The sequence below is a fragment of the Dermacentor andersoni genome, chromosome 1, assembly GCF_023375885.2.
Source record: "Dermacentor andersoni chromosome 1, qqDerAnde1_hic_scaffold, whole genome shotgun sequence".
In the NCBI taxonomy this organism is placed as follows: domain Eukaryota; kingdom Metazoa; phylum Arthropoda; class Arachnida; order Ixodida; family Ixodidae; genus Dermacentor; species Dermacentor andersoni.
In genome coordinates, this window is record NC_092814.1 from 12,234,925 (window position 1) to 12,261,586 (window position 26,662).

Here is a 26,662-nt window from a genome sequence, read left to right on the forward strand (position 1 = left end):
GTGGGAAGCATGGGAAGAGCAACGCCGGGCCACCGGCAATGCGTCAAGTGGCCAGCCAACACACGTGCTGATGCTCCGCTCGTTTCGCTGTCACAAAAACCTGTTGCGCAGGCCGTCTTCGACGGGAAACTTCCTGAGGATTCTGCAACATTTTGGGCTAGAATTTTCAAGTTTAAAAATGCCATGGGGGAAAAGCCCTACCAGGAACTTGCATTGTATGCACTGGCATGTCTTTCTTGCCCAGTGTCGAATGCAGTGGTGGAGCGTGTCTTCAGTCAGGTCACGTGTGTTAAGACGAAGTACAGGAACAACATGTCGCTGAAAACTTTGGATTCCATTGTACGAATTCGCACAACGTTGACCTCCAGAGAGGGGTGTTGCGTGAAGTTCACTATCACAGACGATATGCTACGCAGGGTTCGTTCAGGCATCTACGATGCTCCAAGGGATGATTAAAGGCTTCTCATCGTGATCTTATATAAATAATAAGATGAGTGCTTGACGAATGTTAATTCTTGGTCCTTTTTTTGCATTTTAAGGCAATTTTATTTTCTGGTGAAATCTGGGGAAATTTTAGCGAGTTTCTGGTGTCGTGCCGACTTTCCAATCTGGCAACGCTGCTCGGAGCGCACTACATGCTGATGTCTTTGCATGTTTGAGCACCCTCTTCAACACTCCAGCTCCCCTTTTTAAGCAGCTCATTTCCCCCTTTCACTCATCGAGGGAATTCAATGTCCTTCTTCTTGGCCAATTGGAACTGTCATCCAGTCTGCAAAATCACACCCTTGATGTGTCGCCTCCCCGACGGACTCTGCCTCTGGTGTCCAACCTTCTACCCGCCTGAATGCAATGAAGATGTTATTTCATGTGAAACCAGGGTCGACATTGTTCTTACGAAGTCGTCAGCATAGGCTCCTTGCAAGTCGCGCATGACCAATGTCCCATTAGAGTTTGGGGTCTCAGAACTCGTCTGATTCGTCAGCTCTGGGTCGTTGAACAGAAGAAGATGCGACACATAATTGTCGTCAATTAACATCAGGTGACGCTGGTTTTGTCGCCAGCTTTTTGGCATCAAAAATACGATGAAGTGTGAATGGCATTCCATAGCTGCGCGCTCACCAGTGTGCATCCTTTGTCCAGAAGGACTTCCAGGTACAACACTGTACATGTATCTCATAAAATAAATAAAGTTAGTTGTCCCATCTTCTTTCCTTGTTTAAGCATCTGTTAATTCTTAATTGGTTTCCTGTTCATTCACATGGCTTTGTTGCCCAAATCGCTAGAACAAATTTGTAGGCAATCTAAAATTGAGGCATTCGTATTGAATGACTGAAAATTATCCAGCAGAGGGCCTTACGCTCAGGAACTGGTGCCACCAAGTGTGGGTCTCCTGCAGCACTCAAAACTTTTGCATTGGTATTTCTTCCTTGAAGCTCCAATAAGCGTCATTATCGCTAACTTTTGAACAAAGTTAAGCATTGCCATCAGAACTCTTCTATGAGCAATGCCATGCACCATATGCAATGGAGACAGCAACTGTACTTTTGGTTAGAGTTGGCAATACTGGGCACATTGGGGAGTCTCAAAAAAATGAAACTTCGGCAGGAGGTATCGTCAAGCTGAACCTCTAGTGCTGCTACCACTTCCGAAATTAAATGACTAGACTTTTTTAATGACAGCAGCAGTGAAAACACGAGAACATCAGTTTTGTTTTCTCTTCCAACTGTTACACTGCTCTAACGATGCCTCAAATGTCGACATAAGCTCAGGAGCGTGTATTGTTCTAATGTCTAAATAATATTGAGTCACTTTTTTTCTGCTGCTTTTATCTATTAGTGTATCAGAAATCCTTCCCACCATGTTGTGTCCTCACTCAGTTGATCTCAGACTGACCTTCCGTAGAAGCTTGGCTAGCATCTTTTTCTCTTTGAGCACTGTACAAAGCATATGAAGGCTTCATTGTCAGTTGAAGGTACACAACTAACCACTCTACTTACAGAGAGAAGCTGATTGAGCACGAGTATGAAGAGGCTGGTCTATGTTCCTTGACTTCACAGACGTTTCGAAAGCCTAAAGAATGCAGCAATAAAGGAACCAAGTGCTTGCTGCAAGGAAATCAGGATGCTCCCTTCACAATGGGCACACACCTGTTTTCACATTTTTGAAACCGTCTTTCCTGCATAGTACTAGAATCGCTTTGGCTAATTTTTATGTTAACAAATCTGCATTAAATTTTTTGGTGTGGTCCAGTTGAATTCGGAAACTAGGAGTAAGGCACAGATATTGTATGTCTCAGATTTTGAGGAAAATCCCGAGTTATTCTTTTTTATTCAACCTTCTTGAGGTGAATATTTTAAATTTCACATCAAATTTTTTTTTCAGTTCTGAGCATTTATTTTTGCTTTACTTTCATTCAAAACATTAATGATTAAGCTACGACTTTATGTATGATTGTATCTTTCGCAACTAATATGTCTTGAAATAAAACAATAAAATATAGAAGTATCAAAAATGAGTACATTTCTGACGGTAAGAATAAAGTCATAACCCAATTACCCGAACATGGAAGGGACCTCAAAAATGTCATAAAGATAGGCAGCTTGCATAAACAGGAGAATGGCTGTTTTATTGCATTGTATTCTCAAAATCTTATAAGTGCAACACAGGAAAAGGATCACCAGCCAACAAGCCCAAATTTCAATATCATTGAATTCTGCCAGTTCCCAGAAATTTTGCTTGCAGGGTGTGTCCAGAAATTAATCAGACTTTCCTGCCGAGCAGTAGAGCTGCATGGCAAAAAGAGAGCCTAAGCTACGTGTCGATGGGGCATTACAGGGAAAAAAGCAATTGCTGAACAGGTATTCAGCATCCTTTGCCTACTTGCGCTACTTTGGGTATCTAGCCTTCTCACTCCACTCTTCAATGAGAAAAATATCCATTAGAATTGTTGCAGTGCTGAGCAGAACCAAACCTCTCGTCACATGAGTACCTTAAGCACAGCAGCCCAACACTTTAGCGGTGCCCCACCAGTGCCTGCAATGGTAGCATGCACCAGTGCGCTGTGCATCTCGGAGGCTGCACAAAACAGGGGAGGTTTGTGGGCATGCTGCAGTATGGCGATAACGTGTTCAGAGGGAAGCGTGAGAGAACAGCCCAGCTACAGTACATGGCTCATACATGACACATTTCGGCAGTGGCAGTATCGTGTGTCGCTGCATTGCTTGGCTGCTGATCGCATTAACATTGACAGTCATTGCAAGAAGGGTTCTGTAGAAATTTTTCCTGGGTTATATTTTGAAATGTAGAACACCATCAAGCAACAAGATTTCTACCAACTGGGCAAACTGTCTACACTACATTTTACATGGAAGTACAGTTAAACCTCGATATAACAAAGTCAGTAAAATCATGAATTTGCTTTGTTTTATCGAAATTTCGTTCTATTGAAATTCGACCTTTTATGTAAATAAGTACAGTTGCTGATCGATTTTTCTTACACGGAAAGAAGCCGCAGAATTTTCCTAATTATCGGGCAATCGAAGAAAGCAAATTTGCATGAGAAAACAATTCATTTTTATAAATTTGGGAGTCGGCAATGAATGATGGACAATATCTTCTTGGTGGTACGAATTAAGCAAAGCCAGCCACGCTTTCGTGTGCACTCTGCCACCATGGCTGATAGCGTTGCCTGCACTGGAAAAGCGCCGGCAATGGGGAGCGAATGCTTCGGCTGCCTCTCGCTCCAGCAGGTCACCGAAACTCGAGATTATGCAACCGCCAATACTAAATGCGCAGTAAGACAGGTTACATGGAGCCACGGCGTCTTGGCTCAACCAACCTTTGCACATGCGGCAGATTACCTCTGAAGCAGGGTGCGCGGCTCTCTATGCACTCACCCGCGTTTACAGCCACGGGCAGCCACGGCCGAGGCGCGCGTTAAATTACCCTCCCCCCCCCCCCCTTTGCTTGTGCAGGAAGGCAGCACTCATGAAGCCACCATCTTTCTTGCTCACCCTCGCACAGCTTCACTCATACCTAAAGTGCAGTGTGCAGGGCATGATAGCATTTCATCACGCTTGGAACATGATGCGGCTCTACTTCGGCGGTCACTCTTGTCGCATGGCACATGATTTGAGAGGTGCATTTGCAAGCAGCCACTTGTAATTCAATTATTTGGCTATCTGCGTCCACGTATTGTCCCGGCATTCTTTTACAGAGGCAGTGAAGTTTTGTTATATTGAAATTGCATACAAACACACTTTGTTATATTGAGGTTCAAAATACATGGTGTTCTATGGACAAGAGGAGGAGGAGGAAATAACTTTATTTCGTGTCCTGCGAGTTGGTGGGGAAGGCCAAAGGCCCCGCCTAGGTGACGGCCAGGAGTTCGTGGGTCCTGGCGGCATACTCGGCCCGCTGGACCCATGAGTTAAAATAAACAAGAGGTCATGAAAAATTAAATACTTCGTTATATCGAGAATATGGTTATATTGAAGTTCATTATATCGAGGTTTAACTGGACTCCATTGTTTGAGAATGAAAATTAGATGAAATTGCCCCTACCTAGATCAGGACAATGCGCTGAGCCATGCATGGGTGAAAAGTTTCTGGCCAAGCACGTCATGACAGCCCCGCTACAGTCCTGACCAGGCACCAGCTGACTATATTTGTTTTCCCCGGATCAAACACAGCTTGAAAGGACACCATTTTCAGATATATATATATATATATATACATATATATATATATATATATATATATATATATATATATATATATATATATATATATACAAAGGAAGGCAGGAATGTTAACCAGTCCAGAGTATGGCTGGCTGCCCTATGTTGGGGGAAGAGAGAGAGGGTATAGAGACATGCACAGACAGTCATTGAGTTGAAGCCTCTCGTGAAAATCAGACATTCTTAGAAAGCACAAAAGTGCCTTCACTGCCTCCTGAGCCGATGATCGGTGGGGACGGTGCTCTAGTTTTCAGACTGTAAACAGAAGTCTAAGCAGCCGGGATGTAGGCTCTGAAGAATGTTCCGGTTGCTGCCTATCAGGAGATGTAGCAATGTTGGCAGAAATACTGACCGCGTTATACAACGCCGAAAGAGCATATATTGAAGGTTTTGATGTGTTTGTATTGGTAAGTTAAAATAAATGAGTTTTCTGGCAGTAGTCGTATTACTTTCCAGACACACCTTACACATGCTGTCTTGCATCTCAGTGTGATGCTACCATCAGGTGACATTTGTGGTGGTTTTGCATTGAGCACTGACCATAAGTATGTATTCCGATGTGGGCAACTATTGCGAATGTGTCAGCTGGTGTGTGCAGCCATATCAAGCCTTTGCCACCACAGTGGTAGCGAATGTGCACTGATGATGCAGGCCCTGCTGCACACCACCAGCCGACTGCTGAGCAGTGATGTGCACCTGCATCTTTGCCAGCTCCAGGCAGCTGCAAACAGGGCGTATGTGTCACACACGGCTGCCTGTCTCGCCTGCGGCAAGGGCTTCTCCGAGCCAGGGGCTGTGGTCATGTTTCGGTGAGCTGCATATTCAAGTCTTTGCTGAACAGAACATATGTAAGCTCAGCAGTGGCAAAAATACTTGTGAACGGGTCGGTTTAGAATATAGAGTTTCCGAATTACTGGAGGGAACTCTGCCACTGCAATCGTTCAGCCACCATGGGAATGGTGGATAGTACATAAATTTCTCTGATCTTCGTGCTTGACACTTCAAACGTTCTAGTGGCTTTGTTTATTATGCTTTATCTACCTTCATTGTCCTAAATTTAAGGGAAATGTATACTTTTCTGAGTCCAGAAGATTGCGAACAAGCACAATCGCTACTAATTGCAGCGGTTCAGCCCGTCGGGGCGGCCAAATCAAAACACGCCAAGCATCTCAACGTGCTGGCTTGCATGCGAGAAATTCATAATGTCATTCTATGCCACTTATCGACGCATGCTCTCGTGGCGTAATGGTTTCAATTTTAGGCTTCTGTGCTAGAGGTCCTGCATTGGAACCCTGGTGTTGGACAATTTTAATAACATTTATTTAATTATTGATTACACAGTACTTTCTTAAAACTGACAAGTTTACAAAGTCACCACACCGTTTGAAGCCAGAAGGATACTAGTGCCTGAGTTCCCTCTAGTAATTATTGTATGAAACTCTATGGTTCAGACAAGCGAAAGAAATACAAAAGGCAGAGTCAGAGAGCCCTTCAAGAACTTTCACCATAGTAGGATCAAGTGATCAATTGAGGATATGCCCCAACCAACGTATATTGCACTTATGACTTGGCAATGTAGCCATAGCCTTCTAATTTTTGTTTTTTTCAAAATGCTTATTGATGTTTCTTTTCAGCAGAAATTGGTGCATCTACAGAAGTTGTCGAAAAGTGCCAATTTTTTATGGATGATTTTATTGTGCTACATGGGAAACACATGCAGCTGCTGCAATGGCCTATTGGTTCATAGTGCTCAATGAATTGATGTTTTTACCAACAGATGTTCTAGATGGTTAGAACAGAAAAGGCAAGCCTACAGTGATGTTGCTGCATTGACTTGCGACCACATATTTCCGCTATGAAAATGCACCTTCCTTCCAGAATTGTCAACTTTGCTGACTGGGGCTGCTGCCAAATAGCCCACACACACAAACTAAGAGAGAATTGGTGGGATAGTCTCCATAATTTAGGCCACAATCGCATGCACACTTCTCTTGGGCCAACTAGCTCTTTAAGACGTATGTGACAGCTTTGTGGCATCCAAAGATTTAGGTGCTGTGCTTGGTGGTGGTGGTGCTGTGTTGCATTTCTCCACCACCTGTTGGAACCACATTCATTGCTGAAGTGCGCTGCACATCTCTTATCAAGATGTGTCTGGCCGGTTCACCACAGCTTTGCTTAGACCGGCTCCCACAGTGCATATGATCTTTTTCTCCATGCATTATTACAGCCTAAAAAGGAAAAATTTTCATCCCCCCGACTGCAGCACGAAGCCTCACAAAGAAAGCTTCGCAGTTCAGAAAAAAATTTTACCTGGCTCGGTCATTCAACCCAAACCCAAGTCTTTCTGGGGCAGTCACTTGATACCATTTGAGCTAGAGGCTAGCAGTTCGCAGAGCAAGGCCAAAATAATTGAATGCTTGAAGCACTGTGCTTGTCCGATTACCTTGCTCTGCAATCCGCTAGCCTCCAAGTTAGCAAAATGTGTTCACTATACCATGAAAAGTTTTTCACAGTTATACTTGCACTCAAAACTACTGAATCATAACTTAGAAAGACACAGAAAAGATGCTTTACTCTGTTTAAAGGGACCCTGAAACGATTTTGACAATTTTGTACAAACGTACTGAGTCATTAGGGTTGGTCCTTGTAATTATTAAATGATGCATTTAAGCACTCCACATAAAGTGTGTATTTTATTATAAGGTTTTAAACATGTACATTGCTACTGAAGGTGGGGGCACCACTCTCTTGCATGAGCTTTCAGCTGCCCCAGACCGACGCTTGGTGGCCATACGACGTCAGTAGGGCGAGCTATACAATTAGCTGCCCAGGGTGCATCATTTATAATTTTTCCAATTTGATGGTGAACAGATTTTGTTGGGAATAGTTGGAATGTTAGTTAATTTGTTTCTATGAAAAAGAAAGTAACAGAATAAGTAGGCACAAGGACAATTGCTCACTACACTCAAGCACTTCCAGCACACAGTAAGTGTCGTCTGCTTGTGGTACAAGGTGCTCCGTGTTGACGTGAGCTGTGTGGTCTGTGTTGGTCTCGGATCTGTCTTTTCACAAGCATCGTGGTTTGCACTTGTGTTGGGGGCTACAAAGGTAGCGATCGGCAACATTCCAAGCTGCGACATTGTGTCCCTCTGCAAGGCAACATGCGAGTGGAGTGACCATAGAGTAATATAGTAAATGTAATGAGTGGACACTCCCGTAAGCGCCTGCGGCTGACTTTGGCTCTCACAGCACACCTAGCAGAATCAGTGAAACACACCATCCTCCAAGATGGTCGCCGCATGCCACTGAATCTCGGAGGCCATGATTTCATATTCGTTTCTTTTATTTCTTTTTTTCTGACCAATAACGTTGCATAAATCGAGTGATTTTGTACAGGCACTTGTGCCGCTGTTTATATGTTGTGACGATGATTGCACAAAGGTGTTTCACTTTATGTTAGTTTTGTTTAAATTCATATTCATTATGTTTCAAGCTGTAACTTAGCACAACAATCAGGCCAAGTATTAGTGAGGAAGTAGAATTTCCAGTGCATTCTTCATTAAACAGCTGCAAGATATTGGCATCTCAGTCAATTAAGCACGACTGTATTGGGGGTCTTTGCCTGCTGTCTTCGAAGCCTTGCAATCGTCTGCTGATACATGGAAATTTGCCTTTGAATATGCATGATGTCCTTTGTCTGTAGAGCGTATTTTGAGGAAGGAATACTGGAGATTCCTACAGTACGTAGAATAACAGGCAGAAGGTAAGCAATCATGGAGCCTTCAAAGCTTTTGAATGGAAATGCTACGTTCCTTCGTGTAATGGATATTTTTCTGATATAAGGTCACAGAAGCACTGTTATAAATGCCAAGAAACAAGAAACTTTCTACAGTAAGGACTCTATACACAATTAAAACATGAAAACACGTATCTTCAGCCCAATGCAAAACAAATAACAATGCTCAAGCGCACATAGCCTGCTACAGAGATTGAGAGAGCGTGCATTATTGCCATACTGCAAATATTGCACGTGTAACGCTTTAGAAATACTAACATTTCTTTTGCAAAACCGGTGCACCATACTTTTTCAGAAGTCGCTGTGCATAACATAAAGCTCTCCGCACTCAACGGCATGTGTTCAAGGCCGCATTTCTTAACGAACCATTTTATTTTAATTTATAACTTCGTCGTCACTGTTTTGAATATGCCTCTCAGATTGGACGCTGCCACATTGCTGTTATCGCTGGCGTCACCACTCATTGCTGCACATTATATAAAAAACAAAAAAAATGAATGCAAAATGAAATTCAACATTGCAAATTTTATTTAGTTATTTCACAATACTGCAGGCCATGACAGGCCCAAGCCAGAGTGGGAAATCAAAACATAATTAGTATAAATCGGGATTACAAATGAATAACGCCATTAACAATTAAACAGGGTTACATCACTACACATATAATACGTACTTGGTAACAAAAGAAAAAAAAAATAGAACAACAATTTCTCCAGTGCCGTTTCAAAATCAGCCTCCTCAAAAATGGTTTTAGGAAGAGCGTTCCAGTCTGAAATTGTCTAGGGAAAAAAACTGTGTTTAAATGCATTGGTCTTAGCAAATATCAGTTTCAGTGCATGGTCATGATTGTGTCGAGTCTTTCTGGTGTCTAAGGGTTTTACATCTGGAGGTATGGACATGTCAAATTTACCTTTCAACATGTTATGCAAGAACACTATCCGAGCTTATTTTCGACGAACTTGGAACGTTGTAATCCCGTATTCTTGCATAAGTTTAGTAGGGGAGTCAGACCTTTTATATTTACCAAAAATGAATTGGATTGCTTTTCTTTGCAAAATCTCAAGTTTATATATATCCTGCTTAGTTTCGGGATCCCAAATTACGGAAGCATATTCTAATTTCGACCTTATGTAAGTATTGTACGCTAGTAACTTTAACTTTGCTGGAGCTTTGTTTAGTATCCTTCTTAGGAAACACAACTTCTTAAATGCTGATGCACATATATCTGAAACGTGACCTGACCAGGATAACTTAGAAGTAAGTGTAACGCCTAAATACTTATAGCTTGTGACCCTTGCTACTTCTTGGCTACAGAGACTATACGAATAATAACTAGGCTGTACTTTACGTGTAACTGTTAATAAGACTGTTTTTTGCACATTAATTTCCATATCCCAAGTTCGACACCGCTGCTCAATCTGGAACAATTGGTCCTGCAATACAATGTGATCACTCTCACACAATATCTCCTTGTATATAGTACAGTAATCAGCGAATAATATTGTACACACTGTATCTGATAAACATTCAATGAGATCATTTACATAAACCAAGAAAAGCAAGGGTCCGAGTACACTGCCCTGAGGCACACCAGAAGAAACAGGGAGCATATCAGACACACACTCATCTACTACAACAAATTGTTTTCTGCTGTGTAAGTATGCTTCAACCCAATTCATTAAGTAGATGGGAAGGCCGGTTATTCTCAACTTATGCATTAGTTTCGTATGCGACACCTTGTCAAACGCCTTGCTAAAGTCTATAAAGAATGCATCTATTTGCCCCGAGTGGTCCAATGCCATTATAAAATCAGGTACAGTGGTGAGTAACTGAGTTGTAGTAGATCTTCCCTTGGTAAATCCATGTTGATAAGGAGACAAAACTTTATTATTAGACAAGAAAGACCTTATATATCCAGCTATGACATGTTCCATATGTTTCGAACAAGTAGACATAATCGACACGGGCCTATAATTTGTTATGTTAAGCTTGTCCCCTTCTTAAAAATTGGCACAACGCATGCTATCTTCCAGTCATCAGGAAGCTCACTAGTGGTTAAAGAAAGCTGAAAAAGATTTGCCAAGTAGTCTGCCATCTGTGCTGCAAAGCGTTTCATGAACGCAGTAGGGATGCCATCCTTACTCGCGCTTTTTTTCTCGTTCAGTTTTTGTAGCATAAATAGAACACCCTTGCTTGTTATCACTGGTACATCTGCCTTCGAAAGCTACTTATGCATGCTGTAGTTTTCATTAGGGGAAAAAACACTATGAAAATATAGATTAAATGCGTGAGCTATATCAGCTGCGTTTTTGACAAGGTGATCATTTACTGAAGTCTTTTGAATAGACTCATTTGTCTTTCCGAGGTAACGCCAAAATTTTGATGGATCAGTTCTAAGAAATTGTGGAAGTGAAAAAGTGAAGTAATTATGCTTTGCTTTTGCACCTTAATTGCCAATTTATTCCCCAGTGCCATGAGGGTCTTCTTACGCATATTTTATTTCTTTCTTAATCGTTTTAGTTTTTACGTTTAATGTGGATGATTTCACGACTAACCCACGGATTCTTGCGATTTTTAGTAGCCTTCCTCATAGGCACAAAGTTTTTAGTACAGAATGACACTACTTGTTTAAGATGACACCATAAGTCATGAACATTCCCAGAATGAGCATCAATAACTAGTGTTTTTTCTAAATACTCAATTATTGAGGTATCATCACTTAGTTCAAAATCTCTATGATTTGTCGCACTAGACCGGCTGTATCTGGCATCCCTGGAGCACGAACAGGTGAAAAACAATAATTTATGGTCTGAAATACCCGGCTCAACGGCAATAGTACAGTTAGAGAAAGATTCACTAACAAAAAAAAATATGTCCAGGAGTGCTTGCTCTCTAGTAAAATCACATACAATTTGTTCAACATTCAAAGCAAGCATTATATCAAGAATGGTATTCGTATTAGTGCATTCACCGTACGCCAAATGTTTCCAGTTTATGGATGGCAAGTTGAAGTCTCCTGTTATTATATTTCATTTGCAAGACTTAACCAGTTCATCACACAATCTAGGAAGAAAAGACACATCAGCATCAGGTGCCCTGTAAACCGCACAGAGTACAAACGACAACTCATTTGTTGTGATGTTTAGAAACAAGCTCTCATGATCTTCAATCTGTTCCATGACATGAACATTTATAACAGACTTAGCAATCACTGCAATTGCCCCACCACGTGAACTATGATCGCGTCGATATATGCTAAAGCCAGGCGGAATAATTTCACTATCACTAATGTTTTAATTTCACCAGGTTTCAGTAAAAACCACCAAGTGAAAGCCATAAGTAACAAAATTTCAAGTTTATCTATTTTGTTGACAAAATGTTGCTCCTGGCATTCAAAGAAAGGATACGCAAAAATTTGTTGGATATCTGTGATCGCTATGATTCCTATGCCTTGCTGTCAGCAGCTAGAACTGGAACACGTGTGGAAGATGTATCATCCTATATGTAAAGCGTTTTTCCAATGCGAAGTTTATCATTTACAAGTGACATTTTCTTTCCCGTATTCTCGTGTTTCGTAGTTTGCCATAGCTTTTTTTTTTTCTTAGGGTTTCCAAAGAGTAATCATTTTGGATAAAAATTTTCGGCCCTTTTAACTTTCCAGATCTGCTGAGCACCTTCTGTTTCTCAAGATAGTCCTGAAAATAAAGAATAATTGGGCGGTTTGATGAGGATTTCCCAAGCCAGTGAATTCTAGCTACCAATTCGCAATTTATTCCGTCTATCACAAAAAACTTCATTTATAACTTTGCGCTGAAGTACCTCTTCAGATTCATTCGGCCCCTCCGTAATTCCAAAGACAACCACGTTGTTTCGACGATTTCGGTCCTCCAGTGCCGTAAGCTTACTTTGTTGCTGCATGAGAGTGTTTTGAAGTCTCATGACATGATCATTTAGACTACCAATGGTACCAGCTTTTACGCTCATTTTCTTCAGTTTATTCTCGACTTTCTCTAGACACGCACCAAATTTGTTCAGAATCTTTTCAGTTTCAGTAAGTTTCAATTTCACTTCTTTCAAGTCGCTACGAATAGCCTCTTGACCTGTTAACAGTTTTTCGAGCATCTCAGCACTGCTAGGACCGGGATTTTCTTCAACATCCCCCGCATAGTAATAATTTGCAGACATGAATGCAATCACATACGATAGAGAGCAGTGTGTGTGGGCTTGGCAGAACAAACAAACACCTATCATCGTCTCTACAGGTACAAGGATAACTAACCTGAAATATGTAAGCAGAGCGCATTTTGAATGTCTTGTTGTTGTTGGTTCCACCAAGCCCACTGAAGATTCGGTCACAAGGCGTTCTTCTTATAGCTGTACGCTCCGATGACATGATGCCGCTCACTGGTATGGCATGCGCAGCGAGGATTATGTTAACAGGGTCGGTAGAACGACGGTCAATCTTGCTTGTCGATGCTGCGTTGATTAGTACTCTGGCACCATTCACACACGTGTGCGTGCTCAATCCGGTGACCGAAAGCAGCAAGGCCTGAAATATGTAAGCAGAGCGCATTTTGAACGTCCCGTTGTTGTTGGTTCCACCAAGCCCACTGGGCAGCAGCCCAAATGGGCAGCAGCTGTTTATGGCTTCAAGGCACCATGACATACAAAGAGAATAAGTATTTAACAATGTGCAAAAGAACTTCCTGTGGCCTTACCATGAAACGGTGATAAAGCAGTAGTGTCAGACGCTGGCAGAAGAACCCAGCAACGATCTTCGGGCACATTTAACAGAACTACACCGCAAGCATAGAATAAAGAACCAACCAAGAACCCGGTGATGGGGCCTGACTGGGCTTCCCACGTGTTGGATCGTGCCGCCTGTCAAGCTGCTAGCCACGGCCGCAGCCGCAGCCACATTTTTCTTGATGTGCTCTGCCACCTAGCGGAATCGGCGAATCTCCATAGCTCGGCCACAAAACAGTTCGAGTGTCCACTCTTGTCATTTACTATGTTACTTTATGGAATGACTGCAGCACTGGTTGTTGGTATCCGATTGGCACCAGCATTTACGCGTTTGCGGCCATCACTTCACACTGAAAGATTACTAGCGCAATAGAATTTAACATGTGGGGTATTTGGGTAAATGCAAGTGCAGCGGACTGGGCCTGGGCGTTTTGCGGGATGAGCGGAGGCGCAAACATGAACTGCCTGCACGGTGCAGCCACCTGGTGGCACAGAGCTCAATCAAACACAGAGGTAATATAGCAGTAACAAAGTGTATTGCTACTTTGCTGCTGGTGTAAACTTTTGGCAGAAACGAAATCGTGAACACATTGTTTTCCTAAATATTTTATGCTTGGTTACAGAAATATTGGCTCTGCACCACCAGGTAGCTGGACTGTACAGATTGATCAGGCCATTCACGTACTTCTACGCTAAAGCTCCTTCATCACAGCGGTAGTAGTATGGAGGGGCTTTAGTTTACACCTCTGACCATCCGTCAAAACGCCTAGCTCACCTGTGGTTACCGGAATACCAGACGCTCGGCGCTGCAACAGAATGCTTGCAACACACGCTGCTTGGATAGCTCTTGCTCAGGATCGACGGCTAGGCACCTGGCGGAGAGGTTGGAGAGGCTTTACGCGCTTGCTCCAAGACAACTGGAAGTAGATGACACGACGTCACATCATGATGCAGAGCCAGTGAAGGCAAAGCTTAGCCCCTATCACTCGGCGAACAACTTGAGGAGAAAAAGCATGGCTATGGAGAAGGGTAACTTGTAATCATCTGTAGCTCTCTAAATATGAGATGCCTCACTTAAATTGTGGTATGAATGTTTTGCTGTAGCTGTACCCTATGTGTCTACAAAATTTGTGCAAACCGTTTCAGGGACCCTGGAAGTAGCTTCAACCCGACTATGGGTACTCGACAAGCTTGTCAAGATGTCAATGTGCTTGTAGATGAAGCCAGTGGCTTCACCTACACCTAAGCTTCATAGCTCACTTAAGGCAGACCGCGAAATACAAAAAATCTCGTATAGATGCCTACAAAATGTGTTTGCAAGAAAATGCAGACGTTTGATAACAGTAATAATAATAAATAATAATGCTCGATGGGAAATAAACATTGTTATTATTTGATAACAGTCTCATTTAAGCAGTAATTTACCCATAATCGTCTACAGAATGTTGTGTAGCCACTGCTAATGCTATGTTTGCAGACTATTGACATACTTATTATAAGAGCTCTTTTGGAAATCTATTATACATTTTTAAACGACTTGACAAATAATTTTTAGCCATTGTTTTGAGTACGTTTAGATGTCTAATAGAAGTTCTGAAAATGGCTTGAAAAGTGATTTTTAAGCATTGTTTTGAGGACTTTTATATGTCTTCATACTGGGTTCAAAAGTTGTTTTAAGGCATTGCTTCGGCATTTTAGCATCATCCATTAATACTGGTACCTGGCCATGTAAAATGTCATAGATTTTACATATTTACTGGCCCTCCTACACATGACACTGATTCTAATAATGCAATCTACTGTGATCATCGAACACTTGTCCCACAGCTGCATGAAATCTGAAGTCAGCCAACAAATTGTTTCAGTTGCTGTTGTACATTGTATTACAGCCAGCAAAGATTGAGTACAGCACAACAGTAGCCAGGAATATCTTTCTTGATCCACAAAAACCTAAATGACAGGAGAGATAAATATTGCAGTAAAACGCGTTGTGGGGCTAGTTGGTGCATAGCTTTCAATAGATGAAGCGCCAATAGTGACGGCACACAGGAAGGAATACAGACAGGACAAGGCGCTACTTGCAACCTTTGTTAAGGTGAAGTTAATTAGTGTCTCGTGAGCATGCAGGCTTTTGCTTTCATCCTCTTTAGCGTATGCTAAAGTGACTGTCAACATTTTGCTAAGTCTGTTGCTTAAATTGATGAATTAAAGTTTAGAGAAATAATAAAACCTTTTGCTGATTGTCTATGTGTCTTTGTTTTACTTCGTACCATAGCAAGAGAGATGTACTTCCGTTTCATCTACTTGTTCCCACATCATGCAGTCGTGTGTGTAGAAAACAAAGCTATGTAATTTTCTACCGTGTTTCAGCGTGTGATCATGCTCTGTGATCCACTTGCATCTGCCTCAGTGTTCGTGTAGCATGGGTTTGTACCGCTAGTCAGCTGTTCTCGGGCACAGTGTGCAAAATTGTGTGCTGTGTGAAACAAGAGAAATGCAACAGCTCACAGGTGAGACCATCAGCTGAAGTGTGCTATGCATTATGCGATCCTCGAACTCTGGTATGGGAGAACGCAGGGAAGGAATTTAGCTTGCAGAGGCTTAGACAGGGCAAGGGATAAGAGTGTCCATGTTGACAGTGGTGCTCGCCTCCTGAAATCCTGTGTTCATGGCACTGAAGTATTTCTATCTCAGCTATTAATGAACCATTTGGAAAAATAATTGTGGTAGGACGCTTCCTAGAGGGTACGTAATAACTTCTAGCGTAAAACCAAAATTTTCTATGTGGCCTGACGCAACTGCCCTTTAAGTGCGTCTGTGAAAATGGCAAAGAGTGAAACTGCTAAGAACTGCCAAGACTGCTAAAGCTATAGTTCAGAAGAGGCATAGAGGCACGGAGGAAAAAATGCGATGCACACTGTTTTTGGGTGAAGGTGACAATTTCCTCTAACTTCCAAAAGGGCATGGATACATTTGCGACACGTGAAGCATGAAATATTGTCTAAGCATTTACATTTTTATACCGCCAAAACGAAGTTACATAAAAACTGTAAAGAACTCGCCGACCACAAGAGAATAAATTTTTTGCTAGACAGTGCAGAAAACAGCTAAATTGGCAACACTGCCATCAATGTGAAGATATCATCGACACAGCATGAAATCTTATCTTTTGTCACTGACCCTCAAATTCAACAAAATAAATTTCTTTCTCTTTAAAATTTGCTTTTGTTGATTGCCTGATAATTGGGAAAATATTACGGCCCCTTCCGTGTAAGAAAAATTCATTGGTGACTAATTTTCAGAAAAGGTCGAATTTCAGTATGACAAAATTTCGATATAACAAAGCGAATTGCAGATTTTACCGACTTCGTTATATCGAGGTTTAACTATATATTCGTGTTGTATGCTGTCTGTTAAAGAGCAACCAATTCTGTCTCTATGCAGTGATCTCACAGATCTTCAACGAGCACTGCATGTGTCCCTGTGTGTCATTGTGCGGTATTTCCTTTTTAGTGTGATATTGTACAGCATGGACAACGCACGCTACTTTCTTTCCATTTCTCGTGCAATATTTCCATTTCACTGCCAGTGTTACCGACTTTGTTTCATTCCTTTCTTTTTTTTTTAGATCGAACGGATTTTTTTTTTAAGGTTGCCTGCCAAGGAAAATGCAATTTGGCGTTTTCAGATGGACTACATTGTTATGTGAAAGCACAGTAGCGAATCTATTTACAGGGTGTATTCACAAGGGTAGCAAGCATTGGCCAACATGGAAGCCAGCCAACATCCAGCAAAGCTCATCATTGTCATTAGATCTGCAGTGGCGACTTATGGGTACATCCCACTAATTCCAAGGGTCATCATCATCGTCTTCTAGTAGCACGTAGCAATATAAAGAGGTGGATGCCTCAACCAGGACGCCTCAACAGCACTTCATACCGACACTAGCAATGTAGGTCTGGGTGCTGTCCTGGTGCAGTGGCAAGATGGCTCCAAAAAAAGTGATAGCCTATGCCAGCAGAACTCTCTCGCGCATTGAGAAAAACTACTCTACTGCGGAGAAGAAATGCCTTGCCGTAGTGTGGGCTGTTATAAAATTTCGTCTTTATTTGTATGGCTGCTCATTCACTGTTGTCAGCAACCACTGGCTTCTTCCAGAAGTGCATAATTCTTATCAAAATTTGAAGCACAGAATTTCGCTTACTTCAGCCTGCTTAGTAAACTCGTCAAATAATATACGCAGTAACAGTAGGAAGAAGCACACTGTTCCAAACACCCTTCTGGATTGATGTCAGCCTCTGTTGACTGACTAACTTAAAAGACCTATCGGGCCAGTTGGCGCACTGGAGCCTCAGGTTTCAGGAGTTCAACATGACCATTGTATGTCGGGAAAAAAGTACACTGGCGCCGACTGCCTCTCTTGGTCACCAAGGATAAGGACGCGAATGCAGCGCTCGTTGGAGTCGTTGATACATTTACCATTTCACGCAGCAATGCAACCTCCTAGAACTGCTTCCACTTATTGATTTCTTAGAAGGCCAAGCTAAAGACATGCCGCGACTGTTTGTAAGAAGACTAGCGTAATTTTGTTTGAAGGGCAATGTTCTCAATATGAAGAACCTTTCTTCGACGGGCAGCACCTATTTACTGGTCATGCTTGCTTCACTTCGCAATGAAATTCTCAAAGCGTGTCATGATGAGGCCACCTCAGGTCATCTAGGCTACACACGAACATTGCTCTGACCACGGCACTAGTTTTATTGGCCGAAGCTCACAGCTGCTGTTAAACATCATGGACGCACTTATGCTGACTGCCAAAGACACAAAACGCCACCCAACAAGCCAGCTGGCCTACTGCATCCTGTAGAATTGTTGGAAATGCCATTTGCCAAAATATGCATGGATTTTCTTGGACCATTTCCAACTTCTTCTACAGGGAACAGGTGGATTATTGCCACCACTGATTACCCCATCCGGTATGCAGAGAATGAAGCTACCCAGCAGGGCACAAAAGCTGAAGCAGCTCGATTCTTTTGTGGAAAACGTTGTCCTTAGGCACGGTGCTCCAGCAGTAGTAATTACTGACAGGGGAACCGTGCTCATGGCCCAACATCTAGATGCAGTTCTCAAACTCAACGGCGCAGCCCACCAGAAAACTACAGCCTATCATCCCCAGACAAATGGACTGAGGATGAAAGACACTCTCAGACATGCTTTACATGTACGACGTGTAGCATAAGAACTGGGATGAGATGCTGCCTTATGTAACCTTCGCATATAACACCACTCGACAGGAAACGACTCGTATGACACTATTCAACTTACTCACTACGGTGGCATAGTGGCTATGTGTTGCGCTGCTAAGCATGAGGTCGCACCGGAATGAAATCCCGGCTGTGGCAGCCGCATTTCGATGGAGGTGAAATGCAAAAACGCTCGTGTCCCGCCCATTGGGGACACTTTAAAGATCCCCTGGTGGTCAAAATTAATCCACAGTCCCCCCTAAGGCGTGCCTCATAATAAAATCATGGTTTTGGCACATACCACCCCAGAATTCAATTCACCATTAAACTTGATACACAGTCATGAAGCCAAAACAATGTTGAAGGCAATGCTGCCGCACGAGTTTGGTGACATCCATGCAGATGCTGAAGAATTAGCTCAATGTGCTGAAGAAGCCAGATAGCTTACACGTGTACCCATCCGGTACCAGCAAGACAAGGATGCAACATGGTACAATCATCAGCACAAATCCGTCGCCCACACACCCGACGCGAGTGCGTCTGTTTGGATACCCATATGGCATCGGGGACTTTCTGAAAAACTGCTAAGGCAATATTTTGGGCCATACATAGTGATCCGACACCTGAACGATATAAACTACGAGGTCTTGCTAGATGATGAAAGCACCTACCCCAAGAGGTGCATGTGGTGCGCATGAAGCCCTACTTATCCAAGTGACTCACGTTTTAATGTTTCATGCATGCACGCACTTAAGTTGTGCAGCAGGACCATGCTTCCCTTGGAAGAGAGGCAAATACAGCATCTGTAGTGCGGCAGCGACGCTGACAATAAGAAGATATATCAGCATTTAAAAGAAGCATAGCGAACAAGAGGTTGTAACAACTTTCTTATTTACAGAATTCAGTGCATTATAACACTTGTTTGTATATGTTGTATCCCCACCCCTTATGTAATACCCCTACCATGGGGTCTTTAAGGAAATAAAGATGAAATGAAATGAAATGAAAGTGACAAGCGTCTGGTATTAACAGTCCGTTCTTGTTACTGTTCCATGGTGACTAGTGTTTTTGTCCCTCAAGTTTCTGACGCCGCGACAATATTTGGGCGGGCACCGCCGAGTGTAAACAGGCAATAGTCAGCTTTTTTCGAAAGTGCGTAATTATCAAAATTTGATTGGCAGAATTTGGCTTACTTCAGCCTGCTTTGTAAACTGCGTCAAATAATATACACAGTAACAGTAGGAAGAAGTGCACTGATTCAAAAACCCTTCTTAATTGATGTCAGCTATCGGCCAGCAGCAGCCGTTTATTTAAGGAATTTTACATATGATGACATATGTAAGTCGCGAGCAGCTTCAAAACAGGTGAGGAGAAGGCCTCTGTTTGATAACGGGGTGCTTGAGAAAAAGATGACTTCATGCTGCACTTGTGAGCTCTACACACCGCACACGACTGAAAAATTTGGCTGAGGTAGGTTCACAGCATCGAAAGCTATCTGTGGAATATTTTTTTGCCAAGCCCGAGGGGTGGTTGAGGGCCCTTCTAAATGAACAATTAAAAAAAGTTTATTAGTTAACCTTTTAAATTATAGCTGCCTGGACATTGCGGTTTGTCATTCAGATAATGTTTGCCTCTTCAGATAACCCACCTGAACCAGCCAAGTTGTGCTTTCAGGGTAATATTGAAAAAAAAAAAATAAGAAAGTAAATAAATAACTGTATATTGTAAATTCGTCTAAATTAAAGCTGAGGCTTTAGGCTTCATGCCCAAAAAACAAGGAAAGCAGGATGATAAAGAGCGGACAAGATAAGGCAGTGTTCTGTTCTCTCTTGTCCTGTTTTCTAGTCTATTCTTTTTTTTCATGACTAACACAGTATACGTATCCGTAACACATGTATTTGCAGCATGCCTGTGGTGTTAGGTTGCAGCATTTCACAGGACAAATGCAGACATTGTGCAAACGCTTCCGCGTGTTTTACAGCGAAGGTGTATATGGCTACCCCGGCAAATTTTCTGCGTCCGTGCGTGTACACCGTCACGTCGACACAGAAAAGTATTCGTCTCCCGAGCTAGCGTAAAAGAGTCTATAGTCAGGTACAACTTAAGAAGACAGGAGAGGTCCCACCCAGATGGCCGAACCGCGGCAGCCAGTTGCCTCCGCGACTAAAGAAATAGTCCTGCTGACGCAACTCGGCCCAGTTCGAAGCATGGGTTGCCATGTTCTCCATCGGCGGGGTCATCGGCTGTCCGGCACATGACATCAGTCTACAGTGCGCGCCCATTGGTGGAGGCTTGCATGCATCGGTCTTTCAGGGGCAAATTCTGCTGCATTCTAAAGCTGTACCCGACTATAGTCTTGTACGTTCATTAGCATCAGTTCGAAGCATGGTCTGCCATGTTCTCCATCGGCAGGGTCATCGGCTGTCCGGCACATGACATCAGTCTAGAGTGCGCGCCCATTGGTGGAGGCTCGCGTGCATCGGCCTTTCAGGGGCAAATTCTGCCACGTTCTAAAGCTGTACTTGACTATAGTCTTGTAGGTTCATTAGCATCAGTTTGAAGCATGGGCTGCCGTGTTCTCCATCGGCGGCGTTATCGGCTGTCCGGCACGTGACATCAGTCTAGAGTGCGCACCCATTGGTGGAGGCTTGCGTTCATGGGCCTTTCAGGGGCAAATTCTGCCGCATTCTAAAGCTGTACCCGACTATAGTCTTGTAGGTTCATTAGCATCAGTTCGAAGCATGGGCTGCCATGTTCTCCATCGGCGGGGTCATCGGCTGTCCGGCACATGACACCAGTCTACAGTGCGCGCCCATTGGTGGAGGCTTGCATGCATCGGCCTTTCAGGGGCAAATTCTGCTGCATTCTAAAGCTGTACCCGACTATAGTCTTGTACGTTCATTAGCATCAGTTCGAAGCATGGTCTGCCATGTTCTCCATCGGCAGGGTCATCGGCTGTCCGGCACATGACATCAGTCTAGAGTGCGCGCCCATTGGTGGAGGCTCGCGTGCATCGGCCTTTCAGGGGCAAATTCTGCCACGTTCTAAAGCTGTACTTGACTATAGTCTTGTAGGTTCATTAGCATCAGTTTGAAGCATGGGCTGCCGTGTTCTCCATCGGCGGCGTTATCGGCTGTCCGGCACGTGACATCAGTCTAGAGTGCGCGCCCATTGGTGGAGGCTTGCGTTCATGGGCCTTTCAGGGGCAAATTCTGCCGCATTCTAAAGCTGTACCCGACTATAGTTTTGTAGGTTCATTAGCATCAGTTCGAAGCATGGGCTGCCATGTTCTCCATCGACGGGGTCATCGGCTGTCCGGCACATGACATCAGTCTAGAGTGCGCGCCCATTGGTGGAGGCTCGCGTGCATCGGCCTTTCAGGGGCAAATTCTGCCGCATTCTAAAGCTGTACTTGACTATAGTCTTGTAGGTTCATTAGCATCAGTTTGAAGCATGGGCTGCCGTGTTCTCCATCGGCGGGGTTATATCGGCTGTCCGGCACGTGACATCAGTCTAGAGTGCGCGCCCATTGGTGGAGGCTTGCGTTCATGGGCCTTTCAGGGGCAAATTCTGCCGCATTCTAAAGCTGTACCCGACTATAGTCTTGTAGGTTCATTAGCATCAGTTCGAAGCATGGGCTGCCATGTTCTCCATCGGCGGGGTCATCGGCTGTCCGGCACATGACATCAGTCTAGAGTGCGCGCCCATTGGTGGAGGCTCGCGTGCATCGGCCTTTCAGGGGCAAATTCTGCCGCATTCTAAAGCTGTACTTGACTATAGTCTTGTAGGTTCATTAGCATCAGTTCGAAGCATGGGCTGCCATGTTCTCCATCGACGGGGTCATCGGCTGTCCGGCACATGACATCAGTCTAGAGTGCGCGCCCATTGGTGGAGGCTCGCGTGCATCGGCCTTTCAGGGGCAAATTCTGCCGCATTCTAAAGCTGTACTTGACTATAGTCTTGTAGGTTCATTAGCATCAGTTTGAAGCATGGGCTGCCGTGTTCTCCATCGGCGGGGTTATATCGGCTGTCCGGCACGTGACATCAGTCTAGAGTGCGCGCCCATTGGTGGAGGCTTGCGTTCATGGGCCTTTCAGGGGCAAATTCTGCCGCATTCTAAAGCTGTACCCGACTATAGTCTTGTAGGTTCATTAGCATCAGTTCGAAGCATGGGCTGCCATGTTCTCCATCGGCGGGGTCATCGGCTGTCCGGCACATGACATCAGTCTAGAGTGCGCGCCCATTGGTGGAGGCTCGCGTGCATCGGCCTTTCAGGGGCAAATTCTGCCGCATTCTAAAGCTGTACTTGACTATAGTCTTGTAGGTTCATTAGCATCAGTTTGAAGCATGGGCTGCCGTGTTCTCCATCGGCGGGGTTATCGGCTGTCCGGCACGTGACATCAGTCTAGAGTGCGCGCCCATTGGTGGAGGCTCGCGTGCATCGGCCTTTCAGGGGCAAATTCTGCCGCATTCTAAAGCTGTACCCGACTATAGTCTTGTAGGTTCATTAGCATAAGTGTCAAAACCAATGATGGATGGCCCATTGTTCATCCTAGTGCGCTCGTTGCAAGTGTCGAGTGATTGATGACCTATTGTTCTTCGGCCTTTCACCACCTCTAGGAGGCAGGCCACTATAGCAACCGAGTCCCTGTAAAGGCCGCAATAATCGTACACATATGTATCGTCCAATGTGTGTTCGTGTTCGTCTACCCGCCGTGGTTGCTCAGTGGCTATGGTGTTGGGCTGCTGAGCACGAGGTCGCGGGATCGAATCCCGGCCACGGCGGCCGCGTTTCGATGGGGGCGAAATGCGAAAACACCCGTGTACTTAGATTTAGGTGCACGTTAAAGATCCCCAGGTGGTCTAAATTTCCGGAGTCCTCCACTACGGCGTGCCTCATAATCAGAAAGTGGTTTTGGCACGTTAAACCCCATAAATTAATTAATTATTGTGTGTTCGTCTATAGAGTGATGTCAGTGTCACCTAGCAACCTTATCGGCAGTTGCTCTTGAGCGGTTCCACGGGGCGAACGAATATCTTACACACAGAAGAGGAGCAACGTGTCCTTCTAGAACGATGATGGGAGTGACAGCGAGAATGGGCACACCAGTGGCGGGAAGCTGCTAAGACCGATTGTGCATCCGTTGATGAGCCTGGCTCATCGTGGGTGCCGACCAACGAAGACCTGCACCGTGCCCATCAAGAATGGCGGTATGAGCAGAACTGAAATTGTCAGCACCGGCGGCAGGATGCCGCTATGGCCCGTCATAGCAATCCCCTACCCGGTGACGATCCACAGCATGCCCGTGACGAGCAGGCACTGCCAAAACACAGGCTTTAATTGCGTATATATAGTCATACATACATACATACATATATATATATATATATATATATATATATATATATGTATATATATATATATATATATATATATATATATATATATATATATATATAATTTCGTCATTTTAGAAGAACACACAGCTTTACTGGTCATTCTTCACAGAATGGAAGGGCTGCTGAATTTTTCGAAATACATTCACTATGCAGCTAGAGTTTTGTCTCCCACGGAGAGACGTTAAAGCCATTAACAACAATTTTATCTTTTTTTCTTAATTCTTTTTTGATGTCTTGTTATTTACCATAGCTGCGCTGTGAACCATAGTGCAGCTAAGGCTTCACTGGCATTGCTAAAGCATTTGTTCTCAGACTGCTGCCCAGTTTCTGACACGGCAACTGTACCCATGCGATTTGTCATACTGCAAGCCGTCTGCAGCACCTGTCTTTCAAGTGCCTCGCAGGGGCGTCTGCATCAGCAGGCGTTTGGTGTGTTGCGACACCACCTACCCGAGCACACAAGGGTTGGACTCTCCCGCGTGTAGCCGTGCGCGGCTTAGCCGTGTCTGGGGAAAGGGGGATCCTGGGGGTTGAGCCAATGCTGGGTGTTTGGACCTTTATGGCCCCCCGGCACAGGCAACACACCTCTTTGGCCTCTGCTTCACATAGACGGCACCTGGAGGAAAACGGCAGTCGCCTTTTCCTGTCTCTCTCTACTCAAATCTTCGTCTTTCTCTCTCACTTTTGACCTTGTCTTCTTCTCTCTTTCTTTTACTTCCTTTCTCCTTGGCGGCAAGGGTTAACCTTGTGTGGCTATCCTGCCTTGGGTACACCACATTTGGTTATAGTGATGGCGTACGACTGGCGTTGTGCAGACTTGTACGAAAGCTCGGCCGCGTCCCCTCGTTGGGCTCCGTGGTGGGCGGTCAGCGCTGTTGCCGAATTTTTTTTGTATTTTCGTGGAAACTTCTTTCCCCCCACTTCCTGATCGCCCTCAGAAACAAGGGTGCATTGAAGATTTATTCCAGTTTTTTGGACGCCAAATCCAGAACTTCCCCCGCTTTCGAGTTATTCACTCTGAAAAGTCAGACAAACCAGTGCGAACCATTTCACCGTTCCTTGTTTCAAAGTCCTTGACTGATGTTTTTGGTCCAGGTTACAAGGTGTCGAGGATGGCAAGTGGTGACCTCCTCTTGGAGCTCCGCGACCAGAAGCAATATGACAAACTACCGAAACTAGTGTCATTTGGGGAGACCCACATAACAGTAACCCCGCACCGTACAATGAACACCACCCGCGGTGTTGTGTCGGATGATGATTTGCTTGAGCTGACTGAAGCGGAACTCCTGGAGGGCTTCAGTGAGCAAAATGTGATCAATGTCAGAAGAATTAAGATGAGGCGAGATGGCAAAGAAATTCAGACGAAGCACCTAATAATCACCTTTGGTTAAAGTTCCCTGCCTGAGTCAATCGAGGCCGGGTACATCAAGCTCCGTGTTAGGCCGTACGTGCCAAATCCGCTCCGATGTTTCAAATGCCAGCGTTTCGTCCACGGTTTGCAGAGCTGCTGAGGCCGCCAAACTTGTGCAGAATGCAGTGCCCATGAACACACCTCTGAAGCTTGTGAGAACGCTCTCCACTCTGTAAACTGTGATGGGGAGCACGCCGCGTACTCGCAGTCGTGCCCATCCTGGAAAAAAGAAAAAAAAAAATTGTAACGATCAAAGTAAAAGAGAATATATCATTCAAGGAGGCACGCAGGTGGGTTTCATACCTGCCCAAGAAAACCTTTGCCGATGTGACGCGTCAGGGGGCAGCAACACAGAGGCTTGCGGCGGCTGTCGGCGGCAGTTACGCCATCTGCCCTCGCGGCGGCTGCAGTCAGCGCTGCACCGCCAACCCAGCAGAAGGGACCATCGACCCCGAAGGTGGGCGCAGCCCGGGCTGCTTCAACCTCCCCGGCCCCTTCCAGCGCCGCCAAATTTCTCAGGCAGCCCCATCGACCTCCGGGGTGGTGGACGCAGGGGTCTTGCCTTCCGAGGCAGGACTCTCAGGCGCCTAAAGAGCGGCGAGGCTCCCTCGAACGCTCCAGAAAGGGCAAAACTCCCGTTACAGGGCTTTGAAAGAGCTCTGTAATCTAATCCCTATAATCTCTATAATTACTACTTCTGTTTCTGTACACACAGCACCCATTTTACTTCCAATATGGATACACAAATTATTTAGTGGAACGTCAGAGGTTTTCTTAGAAACCTTGATGACGTGCAAGAACTCATCCACGAACACAATCCAAAAGTGCTGTGTTTACAGGAAACACACTTAAAATCAAAACACACAAACTTTCTTCAACAGTATGTTACTTTTCGCAAAGATCGTGATGATGCTATCGCATCATCAGGCGGTGTTGCCATTGTGATTAAAAAAAGCATAGCGTGTCAACGTTTACAGCTACAAACGGCCCTTGAAGCAGTGGCGGTTCGAGTCTTTCTCCTAAACAAACTCATCACTGTTTTCTCGCTTTACATACTGCCACATTACAAATTAAATAAACATGAATTTCAGTCCTTTATAGATGAATTGCCAGAACCTTATGTTGTTCTTGGCAATTTCAATGCGCACAGCTACCTGTGGGGCGACTCTCGTATAGATGCGCGAGGACGTCTTGTTGAACAGTTCCTTTTTTCTTCTGGTGCATGCCTGCTAAACAAGGAGGAACCCACATATTACTCTCTTGCAAACAGAACCTCTTCTTCAATTGACCTTAGCATAGTTTCCCCATCTATACTGCCTGAACTTGA

At 44.3% G+C, this 26,662-nt stretch overlaps 1 protein-coding gene across 5 annotated transcripts in view; it reads left to right on the top strand.

The window, feature by feature from the left end:
• Positions 1-26,662, top strand: part of Vps8 (vacuolar protein sorting 8) — a 972,138-nt gene that overhangs the window by 874,345 nt on the left and 71,131 nt on the right. For all 5 annotated transcript variants that reach the window (XM_055061192.2, XM_055061196.2, XM_055061193.2 and 2 more), the window contains one exon: positions 5,391-5,548. In XM_055061192.2, the coding sequence (XP_054917167.2) occupies positions 5,391-5,548 (158 nt within the window). The remainder of the gene's footprint in view (positions 1-5,390; positions 5,549-26,662) is intronic.